The sequence below is a fragment of the Condylostylus longicornis genome, unplaced genomic scaffold (assembly GCF_029603195.1).
Source record: "Condylostylus longicornis isolate FDR11 unplaced genomic scaffold, ASM2960319v2 ptg000098l, whole genome shotgun sequence".
NCBI classification, from domain to species: domain Eukaryota; kingdom Metazoa; phylum Arthropoda; class Insecta; order Diptera; family Dolichopodidae; genus Condylostylus; species Condylostylus longicornis.
In genome coordinates this window covers 1,320,447-1,339,968 of record NW_026578066.1, presented here as the reverse complement: position 1 = coordinate 1,339,968, position 19,522 = coordinate 1,320,447, and the positions used below count along the sequence as shown (strand labels likewise).

At 22.0% G+C, this 19,522-nt stretch overlaps 1 protein-coding gene across 2 annotated transcripts in view; it reads right to left on the bottom strand.

Moving 5' to 3' along the window:
• LOC129613929 (probable cyclin-dependent serine/threonine-protein kinase DDB_G0292550) overlaps positions 1–19,522 on the bottom strand; it is a 41,141-nt gene that overhangs the window by 16,473 nt on the left and 5,146 nt on the right. Inside the window, exon 1 of one of the 2 annotated variants that reach the window (XM_055528273.1) lies at positions 14,776–15,003. The exons of the other annotated variant lie outside the window; for it this stretch is intronic. Coding sequence (XP_055384248.1) covers positions 14,776–14,815 — 40 coding nt within the window. The 5' untranslated portion in view covers positions 14,816–15,003. Of the gene's footprint in view, positions 1–14,775; positions 15,004–19,522 lie in introns of those variants that run through there. 2 annotated transcript variants of the gene reach the window in all.

Here is a 19,522-nt window from a genome sequence, read left to right as displayed (position 1 = left end):
TAAGGCGGACGATTTTATTAAATTTAATATTAAATTTACATTTTGAAAATGCAATAAGTAAATAACAGCACATACAACAGGGAACTTCAACAACGCAGTGATGTGTGCATCGCATTAGTTAAAAAATGCATCAAAAAGGATTATGATACGTTTTCTAATGTCAATTTAGATGCTGTCAGAATACGTTTCCTTATGTACATGAAATTATTTGTCAATGTGCAGATTTTGTTGTTTTGTAATTATTTTGTTAATAACTTGAGACTAAATAATATTTATGTACATACATAAATATATAATTTATAAGTGGTATTTTATAGATTTTATTTATATAACAGTGATAAATTATGAAGAAAAATTTTCAAAATTAGCTTTTTAAAATCATTTTTCGTTCATTTTTATTTAAAATTTACTGAATTTAAAAAACCTGATCTTTGATGTCAAAATTGTATAAAAGAATGTTCAAAAATGTCAATCACGCATCAGCACCAACAAGGAATCATAATGTTACAGCGATATGTTTTCATTGCTCTCGCATGGATTCCGAAAATTTCAGGTTTTTGAAATTTCCTAATAGGCACTTAAGGTACATTTTTACTAAAAATATTTATTTTTTGTTTTTATAAAATATGCTATATAAATCTTATCAAAATATTTATTGAATTTAAATAAAAACTAAAAAACACAAGGGAATTTCCTAATTAATAAAAAAAATGGGAATTTTAAGATTAGTCTTAAGTGTTCTCTTATTAATAAAATTAATCGGAATTAATTTTATATAAGTATGTATGCAAATATTTAGGACAATAAATTACTTATAAAACAACAGCTTTTCATTAAAATCCTGATAAAAATTGTTAATCATTTTTATCAGGATTTTATGACAGACAATTAAAACGTGTTAGAAAACGGATTTTGCAGGAAGGAAAATAATGGATTTAGAACAGTTTTTCTGTTTTTCATTCTTCATTTGAATGCTGATTTTAAATAATATATACTTATACTAATTACTAATTTTGAAAAGTAACTCAATCATTATATCACAAGAAAAATTTAAAATGTCAAGTCATTAAAAGAATTGTACTTGCTAAATAGTTTGTATTTATTAGAAGATTACATAATAGGTACGTTATATTATGAAACAGTTAAAATAAAAATTATATTTCAATTATTATTAATACAAAAAAATAAAATTTTCTTAATTAAATGAACAAATAAATTATAATTGAATAATACTTATACGAAATAAGCCAATTATAATTGGAATTGTTTTTCTCATGTGAATAATTTTCATTAGTTAAGTTTTGAAGGAAATTATAAATTTCACTTATATCAATCAATTTTCTCATTGTAGGTATGTATATAGGTTAAAGTAAAACACAACAACACTGTAGAACTATAGCATTTGGGAAAATATCGTAAAACTTTTAATAATTTTTGAGAAATTTTCCCCTTTGGCATTTTATTCTAATATAATATTCTATTCCTTATTACATTTAAGCAGGTATAAACAATAATTTTGATTTATGTTCTTGTTTGAGTGTAAAACACAGAGACTATCTGACTTCGTTTTTTTTTTATTGTCAATAATTTATCATTTCTCAAATTAGATTGTGATCAAAGAATAAAGCTTTTTACTTTACTCAATGCGTTTTTTTTTGTATTTTGCTAAATTTTGTGCTAATTGCTTAGCTTTTTTTTAATACTATAAAATTTTTGAAACAATGCAAAAAATAAATATAAAAATAAGTTGTTTTTTTTTTTTTAAATTAACATTTAATTTTTTTTTATCTGTTAAATTTTATAGTAACAATTTTAATAAAATCTTTTGTCATACACTTTTTTTCTTGTTTTTATTATTGAATTGTAAATTTACGTGCTTTTGAAAACATTAAAGTTAAACAGAAAAAATAAATAAATAAATATGTAATAAAAATATGTACACGTCTGCACGTGTGTGCTACGAATAATAATTAATTAAAGAGGAATAATATAACGAACTTACAAAAAAAAAATTAAATATTTTAATAATAAATAATAAGATTGTAAAGGTAAAAAAGAAAATAGTTAACAATTTCATGTCATGACAGAAATCATGTGATTCTTCAGCAAGTTTTTTAAAATATAAAATTTTTTTTGATAAAATTCCAGAGTAATTACTTAAAATTTTGTTTAATTTTGTGCATTTTCATTTATCTCTTATATTATAATGATTATATAACGATTTATGTAAGAATGCAGCTAAGTAACAAGTTCTAATATTAAAATTTGTCTTATACCTACATATGTTTTCTTATTACTATGTTGCTCCTATCTTAAGATTAATTAAGATGAGACTTTTTATAATTAAATTGATTTTTATCTATTACCCTGCCTATTTAACATGTTAAATGAAATAAATATTTGCATATGTACATACATACATATGTGTATATATAAACAACTGAATATTTTCTATATTTTCTACTAGCTTCTTTAAGTAAATTATTCAATTAAACATTTAGTTCATCAATTTTATGAAATTTATTAAAAAAAAATATCTTAATGGATGAAATAAATGTCAAAACTTAATTTTATTGTACAGTCAATGTTGTCTACATAATCCTTATCTCTTACCTTTATTTAATCTCTAATTTAAATCTGTTGTTTGATTAAAAAAAAAAGTATTCTATAAAATTTTGACAAATATTTTCAAAATTAATAAAATTAATTTTCAAAAAAATACGTACATACTCGTACATAAATAATTTCATAGACATTTATTAAGAATGCAAATATCTACACACATACATATGTAATTTCATATGTACATAAATATATAATTTGTTAAACAAATTATGTAAAATTTCTATAAAATTTAATTGATAATTAACCACATTTTATTATAAACCACTTTTATAATTTTCAATAAGTACCTACCTACTTACAACTAACTAAAATCAGTAATATAATATATAATAAGTAATAGCAAGCATACATATGTATGTACATATCATGTTAATACAATGTATTTTCAGTATCTAACTTAGATACAATGTATCCCGCTGTTTATAATACAAAATTATACAACATTATTGTATGTAAGTATGTTATATATGCACTCAATGTATGAGTACTCTTATTTATAAGCAAAAAACCATTGAACCAAAAATTATATTTTATATATTATGAACATTATGCTTGTATGCACCATACTTTGTACTGCGTACATATATGCACAAAAAATAGATACATATTTACGTACATACATGTTATAGATACTAATAAGTATGTACAATGGTAATCATTAAATAGAAGATATTCAATTTCTCGTAATAAAATGTTACGTACACAAGAACATACATACGTATGTACATATGAACATAATTAACATAGTACATAATATAATAAAAATATTATGTACAATAGATGGAAGCACATTTGCATTTCATACAAAATTGTCTCAACATTGTCAATTTTAGATTAACAAACAGTTTTCCACTCAAAATAAAATTAAAAAGTCAATTATAAAAATTAAAAAAAAAATTTAATAATTTACAATAATAATAATGAGAAAGTAATCCCTAATTGAGAAAACAAAAACAAAAGCTAAGAAAAATTTTATATGTTCATACCTACATACATATATACATATGTACATATGCACAAGAGAAAGGAGTGAGTTATTAGGTTCGTACTCGTGTCAAATGAAATTTCAAAATGCATTCAAGTTTCCACAAAATCCCAAAGAAAAACATAAAAAAAAAAAATAAAAAATGAAAACATTTTTCTTTCCCAGTTGCAATGCAATAAATTTGCATTTGAGTGATTAAACGAATGAAATGACTGAGAAAAATATTGGAGTATCAATAAAACCAAAACAAAAACAACAATCGAGCTCATTACAAGATTAAACACAAAAAAAAAATATACAAATAAAAGCCCCCCACAATGGTTATGGGCCCGATAGTGAAAGCAAATTTTTTTTTCCTTTTACGGTTATTTTATAATTTTTTTTTTCTTTTCGTTTATAATTTGTCGTTTACAATAAATTTGGCGCCCCTGTATCAATTAAAAATAAAAAATAAAAAAACAAAATTGAAAAACTAAAATAAATAAGTCTGATGAAGAAACAAAAATACAAAAAAAAAACCTTATGCACCATCGTATAAAATTACATACTTATGTACAAATATAACTATTGACTTGACATACACACACCTACATATATGCGTAAATATACACACAATATTTACATGCCGATACAAAAACGTGTGTAAGTAAAATGAATTTTAAAATGAAACTATAAGATAGATAAAAAAAAAACAAAGTAAAAATAACAATAAGAAAAAAAATTACCGGTCAAAGAAGTTCATTGATTCATTTAAAGACGAAAAAACAAAAAAAAAAAATCCACGAAAAAATAAACTTTGTATCAAAAAAAGAAACAAACAAACAAACAAACACCAGAAACAATAACAGCAATAAAATCTAAACCAAAAGCCAACAACATAATGACTTTTTTTTCTTCTTACTTTTCTTTTTGTGTTCAATGGGAGGGAATAGGCCAATATTTCGACGACGACGACGACGACTGACTTTAGTACAAAATTTTAATGAAGAAGGGATTCTCACTATGTGTACATAATTACGTACTTAAAATATGTACATATATTGTATCTATTTTTACTACATACATAATTGACTCCATGGTGTACATAGATCTATAGATACATATATATTAGTTAATACATACATTACATGCATATACAATCTCTATTAATTGCATCAACACAAACATATGTACATATGTACATATATAATAATTTTCTATTTATGTTTTTACATTATGAACACATTGCCATGACATGATGAGAATATTAAATAGTAACAAAAAAAATTTTTATAAAAATTATACAAAAAAACAAACATAGAAAAACTATTATACATACCAAATGAACTTCTAATGTGATACGTTGCATATTATTTTTGTTTGATGCACACAAAACATTTTCATACATAAACATACACACATAAACATACATATGCATACTATAGGTATACGAGTCAGTTATGCAAGGTTTCTTTTTTTTTTTTTGAAAATTTTTCATTGCTTATTTATAATTATGCCTTTAAATATAATAGATACAGTTATTTGTAAATGTGTGTGAATATAAAAATATTCAAAAAAAAAAAAAAATAAAGAAAAGTACATAAAACTTGTAAGGTATTATGAATTTCATATAACAAAATAATCACATTTTCTAAACAAACATATTTTATATTATATTGTAGGGTTCATCATTTAATTGTGACATTATAAAATGAAAAGTTGTTCCAAATTTTAAAATTGTGACTCTAACTCTTAAATATGTATTAATTTTAATTTTCCTGATGCAGAATAAAATGAGAAAATTTATGACAAAAATATGAAAAAAAAAAAACCGGATGATAAGAAAAGGCGAATGGTAACCGAAATTAAGTCAAATTATTACTAAATCTAAGTTAAATAGATTCTTCAACAGAACCACATGTAATAATACGCTTAATGACGGTCTGGTGATCACAGGGTAGTGGTAGCAAAACGGCACATGTGTGATAAATGGAATGTGGCGGACCTACTGCACCAGCCACGTCAACCAATCAACCAACAAAATATCCTTATATATTAATACCTAATGACGTAATGACTAAAGAAAATTCAGATAGTGTAATACAAGTAGCCGTACAGTACAGTACATAGTACTTACTGATAGAAAGTGTACTGATACTGAAGATACGTAAGAAAAATTTAACTCTTATGCAATATTGTATAGCACAAATTTACAGTACATAAAATTGTTTCAAATATTTAAACATTTTTTGCATTGTTAGGTAATTTAAATTTCAATTGTATGGGACTAATTTTGCTTTAGAAAAATTTAATTTAACATTCAATTCTAACCCTACAGTTAATAAGAATAACGCAATGTGGTTTAAATTTGGAATTATAATAATAAGTATGTAGATATGCATATAATTAAAGTGTGCCATAACGAGATCATTATGCATATGTACGTACGAGTAAAAAATAAATTTTCTTTTCTCTGCTCTTATAGTATGTGTTTGATAAGTATGTTTACATATAAACTATATTGGTACTTAAGTATAAAAGATACACAAAAATATAAACTACTTATATACTTATTAACTGAACTGACTACATACATATATGTATGTATGCATACTTATACATACTTATGTATGAATGTTTTAACGAACATAAAATAGAGAAAAAACTAGAAATAATTTGCATATTATATGAAAAACTTCACGGTTCACAATTTACTTGTATAATATTGCAAGCCAAAAAAGAATAGAATACCATATTTTTTTTTTAAATGGAAAGTATGTAAAAGTTCCGACACAAGCATGTATAAACATGCAAAATAGGTGGTACGTATATGTAAGTAGAGATTAGACGAAAAATTTTATTTGGCTTCAGTTTATCAACTTTTTTTTTTTTTTTAACATTATTATAAATTTTTTGACATGTTTCACTATATTTCTATATGTATGCATGTGTATGTATGTGAATGTACATTTGAAACATTCGATAAAATAGAAAAAAAGAGTGTTTGTTCCCTATTATAATATTATTCAAATAAAAAATAAAAATTAAATGATGGTCAAAAAGAAGAATACAATTTATATTTGTAAATGGAAAACTTTTAAAAAAAATATTAAGACTAGCGCAATGCATGAATAGATTTTGAATATTTAAAAATTTTTAATTCTTTATTCAAGAAAACAAAATAAAATTTTACACAACAATAACCTAGTAATAATAAATACAATATATTGTATGTATATTTGTATATACATAAGTGAGTATTATTGCACGTATTATAGCCATAAATGTAAACAATTTTTTTGTAACAATTCAATAGCTTTAAACTACACTCATGCTTTCAAATATACATACATATGTAAGTAAAATAACAGTTTAGTCAATTAAATTTATATTTATTGATTTTACTTAATTTTCGTGTTAATGTACTTCGTATGTACATATGTATTTTTACTCAATATTTTGTAAGTTTGTCCTTAACATCAAATCGGCGATATTCTATTTACTGAAATATGTACATAATATATGTATGTAATTAACTTTGATATTTCACATGTGCATATGTATATACGTATTTCTTAACAATTTTACTTAACTATTGTTGTATACTTGTAATGGCCTCTGATACATATACATATACATATGTACATATAAAAATTTGATTTTAAAATTTGACACATTGTTGTTCTAGGCTGAGCCATTTTCAAGTTGAAATAATTTTTCTCTTAATGATTCATTGGTTACAGTCTGAATTAAGCTGATCAATATTGCAGAAAACAAATTTTTTGGGAGAGAAAACGTCAAAATTTTAAATTTTTATTCAAAATACATCATATCGTAGCGAAATCGGCTAAATACGAACAATCGGCGAACGACATAGAGGGCATCTATTGTAGGTAAACTAGGTAAAAATAAAAAGAGGTAAAGATAATACAAGATTGTAAGTATGTAGTTATGTATAACCTAAAATAAATAAATTTCTGTAATCAAAATAATTACATGTATGTACTTTACGAGAAGTCAATTTTTTGTAAATCACGTATAACTCATTCATTGACCCATTGAATATTTACTAGCTCTTTATTACATACATTTATGTAAATAATTATTTTGTAATATTTTTTTTACTTGAGTTAATCAGAAAATTTAATTACTATTTTAAGTATTTCGACTAAGTTGACATTATAAGTAATATGACGTCTTAAAGAACTTACTTTTAAAAGTTCAATGGAACACTTAAAAAGGAAAAAAAAAATCTTAGTAATATTATAAAATAGTTGCATCATATCAGTATGGATTATAACTAAAAAAAAAAACAGTTAAGATAACAGGGAAGAAGGCTTAGAAAATACTCTGTTTTTCTTTTTTTATACTTTAATTAAATAAATATGAGTATAACAATTGCGCAGTCAAAAATTTTCACCTCTTTAAATTTATATGTATTAATTTTTTGTTATACCTACAAAGAACAAAAAAATAATATAAAGAATTTATTTAATTTGCACAAGTGTTATATAAATAAATAATATTACTCAAGTCTTATTTAATTTGATTTCTTATATTCGATTTTATATACATACATACATATATTTTATCAGGTACTTACTCCATAAAAGTCTATAATAAGTGTGTCTATATAGCTATTAATGGAATAAATAAAGTTAAATTTTGCTTATTCATTGAAATTTATAATTATAATATTATAATTACATTATTAAATACACGCATTTCACAACGTGAAAAATAGAAACAAAAAAAAAGTGTTATACATATATTGATTTTCACCTTCTTTTAACCATAACCATACAGTTTTTATGTTATTATTAAAAATATAAATTAGTATTTTTATAAAAAAAAAAAAAAAACTATTTTATGCCAAAGACGAGTAGAACTAAAAATTATAATTATAGTTTTTGGTTATACACGTATGCGCATATGCAATTTACAAGATAATTAAATTGTTATACTAGGTATACGTTTGTAATAACTTTTTTTTTAACAAAAATAAACACAAAAAATAAATAATAATGTGTACCATGACCTTAAATTATAACATAATTACGAAAAAAGTTGATATTTTGATTATTAATTCAATAAATTAATGTTTTAGGAAAAAAAAGAAAAAAAAAGAATGGTCTTGCATTGTGTTCAAATATTGTAAAGGTAATTTTAATATAAAAATCAATTGAATAATAATTGGATGAACTTTATAATAAAACAAAAAACATAAAACAAAAATTCACAATGTTTGTTTTCTAATATAAAAGTACTGTAATTTCCAAATGAACAACTCATATTCAAGTTACTTCGTATTGTATTTCATAAATTTGTCAATTCACAATAGATACAAAAAAAATTTTGCATCAAAAACCCAAAATTCAAAAGCGTATATGCCAAAAATTGTAATTTTCCAGTATAGTAATTTAAAATTTTTTAGTATTTTTCGCACATACATAAATACAAAATTTTTAAATTAACCTCGCCGGCTATTTTCATTATGAAATAAAATATGTCAAACACGAAGGTATCGGTTTTTGAAAACTTGTGGCAGAATATTCAGCAGTGGAAGGTTTTTGCTATAAATTTGAATTTTCCCTTTCTCTTCAAGATATTAAATAAAGTATATGTACATATTGGGATTAAACATTTTAAGAATATCCCGTTATTGAGTAAATATATGCATGGATATTCTCTTAAATGACGTCTTCTCTTTCTCACTAGAATTTTAAAGTTCTTATATAAAATAATTATAGCTAAAATAAATTAATTAATATAAATTGCTATATCATATTCTATATTAGAAAAATTAAATATTTTTAGAAAATTTATACCACTTTATAAATTATGTAAATATTTTTCGTATATGTATATATATATATATATATACTACGTATGCTTGAAGGTATTTTATCAAAATTTTACGTCAAATTCGCAAAAATTTCCCATTCACATAAAATACTTTGAATTATGATCAATTATTAATAAATTTCAATATACATACATATACGTACTCCGCAACTAATTATACATTTATTAAAATACTAATATACTTAGAAACCTACATATGTATATTTATATGAATATAAAGTAATATACAAAAGTAATTAAGTATTATAATTAGAATTTTAGCAGATAATTCATATATGAGTGTCTATTATTAAATTCTAATAAAATTAATCTTAAATATTAAAAAATTATCACATAAATGTACTTTGGGTAATTGAAGGATCGCACGTTTCCGACATCTTCAAAATTAAAAAAAAAATATATAAAATACATACATACATGTATGTATGTTTTAATGAAAACTAAGAACTACATATTCGAATAAATAAAAATTTAAATTTTATTAAAGCAGATAAAATTTTATAGATAAGGATTACCAAAAATCAAAAATTATATCTTGACATAACAAAGCAATTTTTTAAGTTTAACAATTAATGAATTAAGTATGTTAATTTATAAAATTTATACTAAAAATTTATGTACATAATTTTTTTTTTTTCAACTTCAGATCAAGATTAGTTTTTTTTTTTTTTTTGGTTTTTAATCAAAATATAGAATATTTAATATATGTACCTATGTATGCATATACGTTATGTGTACAAATGTTTAAATTTGTATACAATATATATATATATAACATATTATTTTTATTTTTGGAATTTTTATGACGTTTAATTAATAAATTCTAAAATGATAACAAAAACAAAAAATTAAATATTTTGTTTATAACAATAAATTGTTTTTTTTTTTTAATTTTAAAATTCGTCCTTCATATTTTGTCTAATTGCCGAACACTATATCAATTGATTCGGAATTCTGTTTAGTATTACAAATTGAATTAAAATGGCGGGTATTTCTGGAAATGTAGTTCTTTAGTTTAAAAAAGCTTTGAAAGCTTTGATAGTTCTAACCATAAGAAGTGCATTTTCAAAAAAACCCGGTATTTGTACTATAAATTTAGTTTACAAAATGTGATTGCAATTTTGAAATTAGTGTTACTTGTACACTAAATGTAATAGTGTCTATTTTGTACATACATACATTTTCTAAAAAAACCGAATAATTTAATATAGGTATGGGGTATTTTTTTTTCTTTAAATAGCCCATACCTAAACCAAACCCAAAAATTAAATTTATCAAAATTACTTTGTACAATTTTTCAATCACACGTGCAATTTATTGAACCAGACACAAAATTATTTCAACTTTCATTTAAAGATTTTACACAAAAATCTTTAATTTATTATTTTATTTAAATAAAATTTTTAACACATTTTAGTAGGTATTTATAAAAAAAAATTTTTTGAAATAAATGAAAAATCCCATCTGTCCAAATAACAAAATTAATTTAAAAAAATATTAAAAATTATTAAAAATATTATTTGTACATGACCTTAAAATAAAAAGTATTAATCATTAATAATATTATTTTGGATTATACACACATTCTTACTAGCACAATTTAGGTACAATAATAAGTGTTATACGTATATTAAGAAACAAATAGATAAACCTAGACCTTATTTATTTTAACCAAAAATATCTTAATATAATATAAAAGAGAGAAAGAGAGAAGGGGAGACTGTGTGTTTTTTAATATTAAAAAATAAAATTCATTACTATAAAAATTGTTTTTTAATGAAAAACAAATAAAAAAAAAACACCATATTTTCTTATAGTTAGAAGGTTAACGAACAAATTAAAAATTATATTGGAGATAGGGTAAAGGAATCAATATCATCTAAATCTGAAAACAATATTCTTTTAATTGTATTCTTAAATTATATTTTTTTTTTCGATTTGCAAATTCATTAAAAATTTTCTATGCTTTTTCTAACAAGAAAAATAGAATGATTCTATAATTTTTTCCCTATACTTTTAATAATGAGATCAAAAGAAATTTAAAATTAATTATCGCAATTTTGTTCAATTAATCTATTTATGTACACTACACATATTGTACTTACTTATTTAATAATGTATATATATAAAAATATTAATTTAATGTACACACACTTATGTGGTAGTTTATAATCAAATTAACTTTGTGTGCGCCGAACAAAGTAAGCGAACATTTGATAAATGAAAGTGAAAATGAAAAGATCGCAAGTCACTCTATAATTTAGTTTCCAATTGATTTATAAAAATCATGTATGTATAACAGTACAATATTCGATCTTAACTTTGTAATAAATAAATTCAGTATGAAGACAAAATTTATTTTTTCATATACAATGCTAACCAAATATTTTTACTCTTCCTAATCACAACTTCTTATATAATTTAAAGAAACCATTAATTGTATAAATGCGATCCTAATCAACTTTAAAAGTTAAATTAATTTTTTTTTTTGGAAATTAAAAATTCAGAATATTCGATCGGTATTTATACGAAGTTAACCCGAACCGTAAAATCAAAAACATACGAAATTTCTATTATAAATAATAATGTCAAATAAATAATCAAATATGTTTTCATTTTTAATTAAAAAAAATAATTAGAAATTTTATGTCTAAATAGTAAAATTAATGTTATGAAAACTATATTTTGATCTCTTTCCACTACTTTCTATGAATAATTAAATTTCTTGAAAATAAATAAATTTAATTAATTAGATTCTTTAAAATTTTAAAAATCTGAAAAATTTGTATACAATTTTATATAGAATAATATTTTAGAATTAAAAAAATTTCGAACATATTAAATTAAAATTGCGTTCCAATAATAATTGCGATCAAATTTCTTGATCAGCAATAATTTACAATTAGAATAAAAAAATTATTATAAATATTTATTATAAATATTTTCGGCAAAAAAAAAAACATTCTATTTGTTTATTTCAAAATTAAATATATTCAAAAATATACTAGACAAGCGTGATTCTAAATTATTTTATGTTAATATGTAAATATTTTAAATATATAATATAGGTGTACTTGTACACGGTAATATTTTATTACACAATATTATTTAGAATGAAATAAGAACGTAAATATATAAAATAACAAAATAAGGAAAAGCTTTTCAAAAATATTGAAATGGTTATGTGGATATCATTATTATGTTTTTATTTTCCCCCCGATCAGATTGCATAGAATAAGAGAGGTACAGTGATCACATCAAATGCACATTGTTTTCGACCTTTCAATTGACTTTTTCAGGATAAGCTGCAGTTTTATAAGTCATTGAAGTTAACTAGGCGGTGACCAACCTGCCAAATCCCCATGTCCCATTTTAAATGATTCAAATGTACTTATTTATAAGACAGCTCTCATAGCTCTTATAGGCTCTTTTTGATAATATGACAGCTCAGCTCAAGTTTTTGAGCAGAAATCAGATTTCAATTACTGAACTTTTACTAGAGACTTCCCAAATCCAAATTTTTACCAAAATCAATTCTAAGCTAAAATAATAAATTTCTTAACAATTTTTCGGAAATACAAAGAATCGGAAACTGGATTATCAAGAGAAATATTTGTATATTTTTTACCATATAATTGTCGAAATTGACATTAGGTATAATATAATTGTCAAAATTGACATTTAATTTTTGTGCTCAATTTGACAATCAATAAACATTTTGAAAATGAATCTCTAAAATCTTAAATTAGATTTGTTTGAATATGAATCAATTATAGAATATTATTAATTTTCATTAAATTTAAAACAAGTTTAGAAAAGCATGAAATTAAGAAATCCTTCTTTACTGAACCAATTGATTTTTTAGAATTTGTAAATATTATTAAGAAAATACACTGTACGGTCGATTACGTGCTGACCACATAAAACTTTTATATACATATCTACATTAAGTTACTTTAATATTTTATTATAATATTATACGTATATAAATATATTTTAGAATAAAACGTAAAAATATAAGAAAACGTAAACATGGGCATGATCGCATGCTTCAATAATTCATTTAGTATATCATGTAAATATTTATAAATATAATGTACATACATATGTACATTATATATTATGTAAATATAGTACATAATACATTTTTTAGATTAAAAACCAGAAATATAGAATTTTAATAAATTTATATATAGTTATTTACATATGTATACAAGTATGTATATCAGTACATGGAAAAAATTTGATATATGTATCAAGAATAAAATATATAACACAGTAAACATTTGTGTGTACATGTACATAATATATTTTTAAGGTATAACCATATAAAACGAAAATAAATTTAACAAAAAATCGTGACGTTCTTTAATATTCAAGACATTTTGCAAATAATAAAAATAAATGAAATCAATTTTGTTTTTTTTCTTAATTAGAAAATCTCAGGCTAAAAAACATCAAATACAATAACACTTATTTACTTGCCGGCCGTTAATAACTATAGCTGCTACTTTTATGTACATATTTAATTAAAATTCGAGTAATTAATAATCAAGAAATGTTATAATTGACAGAAATGGCGAAGTTGCAAATGTAAACATAGTTACATAAATGGTTTTTTTTTTTCTTATTTTAATAGAAAATAAAAATATAAATTTTAAATTTATAAAGTTTAATTTTCATCTTGAAACATGCATTTAATAATTCTCTCCCCCCCTTTCTCTCTCTCTCTCTTTCATTGTACATAATATTTTATGTATTTTATTTTTTGCTACGTCAAAATATTTTAGAATTTTTTAGATTACTTTTAATGTCATAAACATAAAATATTTATTTATTATAAAAAATTTAAAATATCTTTGACAATACTGGTTTTTGACATTAAAAAGATCGGCTGTCGGTATTTTTAGAGAAGAAATAAAAATCGAGAGCCTGATCCTGTAATTTTACTCACCGGAATTGTTGTTTTACACGTTAAGAAATAACTGAGTGAATATTTTTCAATATTTTTTTGTTTATTTCGTTTTTTATTTCAAAAATAACCAGAATTTAGTCATAATTTACTGACTTTGCTTTCGGAAACAGACAAATTTATTCCAAATTATTGTTAACGACAATATAAAATGAGAAAATTTAATTTAAAAATTAAAATATGTAATCTTATTAACAAAACATATCAATTTCATTGGAAAAGATATGAGAGTGCCAATTTGAGACTGATTGTATGAATTTGTAAATTGACAACATTTTGACATTTGTAATAGACAGATGGATACAGGGAAATGAATGCATGTAAATGCAAGGTATTTTATTTTACTTACTATTATTAAATTTTGATAATAAAATAATTCGAGCAACCATTGTCCGATTATTGATTGTGTTTTAAAGCTCAATATACGATAAACATCGAAATACTTAATATACGATAAACAACTTGAACTTTAGAAGAGGCCTTTTTATTATCGAAAATACTTATTTGAACTTTCTGCACGTATGAAATTATTAACTTAATTTACTTATTCAAACAAATTGTTTATATACAAAAAAAACTTCACAGAGAAAAAAATTCACTTAAAATTACTTCAAATATAGACAGAAAGTTTATTAAACTTTTTTTTTTTGCAGTATTCGTTTTTATTTTCCTTCCAATTTATATTTCTTTAAAATAAAATCTTCAATCTAATTTTTCTAAATTTTTTTAAACTTTTATTGAAAGTAGAAATTTTTTCTTTTTTTTTTCTTCTTTTATTTTTTTTTTCAAATTAACTAATCACATTGTAAAATGAAACCACTAAAAGGTAAAAATTTTCAAAAGTGAATGGTAGATATTTCAACAAAATGATTTTAAAAAAGAAAAAGTCACCTGATTTTTTTTTTTCAAATTTTTCTACTATACACTCAAACATACATGTATAGCCATTAATATATATATGTATACATATATATAGAGTATTAATATTTGCAAGAAGACGTGAAAATGCAATAGTAAACTTAATTAAAAAAAAAAAAAATTTTTGTGAAAGAACAAAAATTGACTATTAACATACAAATATATTGAAATTAAATCTACTATAAGTAGGTAGGTTAGGTAAGTAGGTACTTTCAAATATAGAATAAATGCGATTATATGATGCAAGAGATAGTAAGTACCTACATAGAGAAAATTAAAGACTTAAATAAAGAATGTACATATAAAAAGTATGTATGAACAAATATGGGATAACAATGTAACTCAAGCTGTTTTTTTGTTTTACAGTCTAGTTAGGCTCTTCTGATCTAATTAAATAATTTGAAAGTGTATTTACAAAAAGAATTTTGTATTGACTAATTGCAGAGCGTATGTGTAAATTAAAAAAAAAAAATATTTAAATTTTATTATTCAAAATTTAAGATTTCGAAATTTTAAGAAAATCAGTTTTAAAACCGTATTTAAACAGCCTTGAAACATCTGCTTGTTTTTTATTTATACTCTGCAATATAAAAAAATTGCAAAGTATTGCGTTTACATTATGGAACGAATTTCAAATTTAAATTGTCAAAGTTGCATGTTTTGACATTTGTATATGATTTTAACATTTGACAAATTAGCCTCAAAACTTCTAGTAATCTTGATACAGTTTAAGCAGAAAATAGCAAAAAAAAGTCAAAAACACGTAGTTTATGAAAACTATGAAATGAGACATCTTGTAATCCCGAAACAAATCCCGAAAATTTATAAAAAGAATCGAGTTTTTTCTTCGAGGCGTTTCCTATTTTTTTCTGTACATTCAAAATGGTTTGTAAACAATGTGGAATAGATAGACTGCTTCGTCAAAATTTATCCATAAACTATATGGAACGAGATACTTCACCGAAGCTAACGCAATTTTTACAATATGGAAGTTAAATATACTAATAAAGGTAGTTTACGATATCATCAAAATTTGCAAAATTTATAAATTTTAAATTATATTTATTTCTAAATTTTCCAAAATTTTATTGAGTTGCTTTTTTTATGAGTCAAAATTGACCCAGTTTTTTTTTTTTTTGCAAATAAAATATCAACTATTCTTTTTTATCGTTTAAATTTATGGCAGACGTATTGATACCATAAAATGGGGGAAAAAAAATTATCAAAAAAGTATTTATACTACAAATAAGCAATTATTGCTTTGATAATTTTTTTACCAATTTTTAAAATGTTGAATCGGTATTTCATTTTATTTTTTACGTTTTAGTTTTTTGTTCAATTAAAAAATTTCTCTTAAAACAATAGGTTTGTTTTTCATTTACTTTTATCAATAATTTTTATCTATACTTGCATAATTAATCTATTAAATTAAACGTTCTACACCTACTATAAATCAATATGAATGTACATGAAATTTTTCCTATTGTGTAGATTGTAAAAGAACGAAATAAGATGTTAACTGAGTACATATACATAGATAAAAATACATATAAAACAAACATATTATACGATAATGAAAAATAAACATTATTATAAAAGTAGTATATTTTAGAGGTATACAGTAAAATTTATAAACAAAATCAAGGTTGCCATTTCTACTACACAAATTCTACTCTAAATTTTAGTTTCCCTGAAAGCTACATACATATGTCATCAATTCGAAAAGCTCTACATAGTTAATTGGTTTGAAAACAATAAGAATTCATGGCATGTCATTTAATTCAAACATTATATTATTATTATTCTATTCCAAATTAATTATATTAGTCTACAATTCAAATACGCATATATTTCCTAATGTGAAGCCTGTAGTGGTAATCAGAAAATTAGAAGTCCATAAATGAAAGCACTGATTTGCAATATGAAATATTATTTTTTAAATGAAATTGATTTTGTAAGCGTTTGGTAATTTATATTATTTTATTTGCCAGTAAATTAAATTTTTATTTAATATATAGACAGTATATTTATTTAAATCATGAAAAATTTTTAATTATGCCAACAAATTTGGAAAGCCACTAAAACTGACATTTATGTATGTCAAAAAAAATTAGTAATTTAACAGTCCTTATCGAACATTGGTAAAATTTGATAAAAAAAAATTTCAGTTCTGTTTTAATTTTTGAAGAATTAATTTAGAAAAATTTGATATCAAATTCAACGCATTTTTTAAACAAATTTGATGAAATGTATTCTCACAAAAACAAAATTTCTAAATTGGTCTATTCCAATTTTATACCATTTTATTTTAAGAATTAGAATAATAATATTCAATATAGCGATGATTTAAATAAAAAATCTCAAATTAAAGTTTTATTATTCTTATTTTGAAACTAAATTTGTATTGATTCGAATTTCGGCAGAAAATATTAATTATTATAAATTCACAAGGAACTAGTTTATAAAAGCATATATTACAAAGTTTTGAAAATTAACGCATCAAATCTTTCTAACCCTTCAGAGCTAAGGCACACGAACAAAAGCAATTTAGTAGTTAAGCTTAAAATTAGATAAAGACATTAAACGTATAACAATGCGTCTGTGCGGAAAAGGGTTAAAAGGTGACATAAAATATTAAAAATCTACTAAAAAAAATAAACTGATTTCGTTTGGTAAGCAATATTTATTTATTAAAATGATCGAAATTTCAAGAAAGAGTAAAAAAAATAATAATAATATAAACGCGCAAAAGAAAACAAAAAAAAAAAGAGTATAACCAAAAAAAAAAATTTTAGATCTTTTCAAGGTGAAAATATCACAAACTTACACAAATATATTATAAATTTTTTATTCAAATTGTGTTTTTTACCAAAAATATACATATATTTTTTTTTTACAAAAAAAAAACAAAACGTGTATTTTCATATATTATGCTTGTATATTTATACATACTCATATATTTGTACGTTTATTTAACAGAACAAAAAAAGTAAACAAAATTTCTATATGAAATTTTATCTTTATAAATAACAAATATTATAGTCTATATACTTATATGTATATATATACACCTATATATTTTATTTATGCACAAATATATCATACAAACATGTCCATACATATATGTATATACAATTTTTTTTATTTATATATTATCTTATCATCATTTAATGGAGAGGAGGTTAAATATCATATATCATATTTCACCTTGTTTTGAGAAAACAACAATAAAATTAAAATTCATAACGTTAAACTGATTGCCAACGTAAAATATAATATTGTAAATGTGAACGTTTTCAATCATTAATAATTCTTTTCTTGAATTTTTCTTTCAATTTGAATTATTTTTTCATTCTTTTCCAATATTACATTTTATGACAATACAATTATCTTAACTCGGAAATCCATCATTTCCGAGTACTTACATATATATACATATATACATAAATATGTACATAGCAATTTTTGTATTAATTTTAAAATATATATTTTTTTTCTTGCAACATTTAATTTTTTATCTTAATTATTTATTCATACATACAAATATCTTATATAGGTTCATAATTATATGCATTTTGCTTCCTTATTTTTCACAATTTAAAATGCAATGAAAATTAAATTATATTTTTTTTAATAGAGTTATCGGCATGATATTGCAAATATTTTAATTACATCTGGCAGCTCTCGTTTTTGCATACCAACAATATACAGGCTTTTTCATTTTAAACAACATTACATTTTTATTACAGCCTGTTGAATTGCAATATTACTAAGATATGTATGTATGTACGTAGATATATACATAAATTTAAAATTTAGGTACTGAAAATTTGAAATAATAAAAATAAATAAATTAAACAAAAATTATAAGAAAATAATTAAAGTTTTAACTTAAAAGAAAATAGGAAAATAATTTCATTAAAATTTTTTTTTTTTTGCCAGTTGCCAGTCACATAAAATTTTATTCCAAAAAAATAATTTTTATAGTTATCATTAAATGGTTGGCTAAGTTAAATCTCTCATTAAATATTTAATCTGTATGAAAATTTTATTTAAAACAAAAAAAAATATTATGGTAAGTACGAACTAATGTTAATTTTCAATTATTTTATTACTATCTATGTACCAACTTATTTCTTTTTGCATATAATTAATGATCTACATATACATACATACAT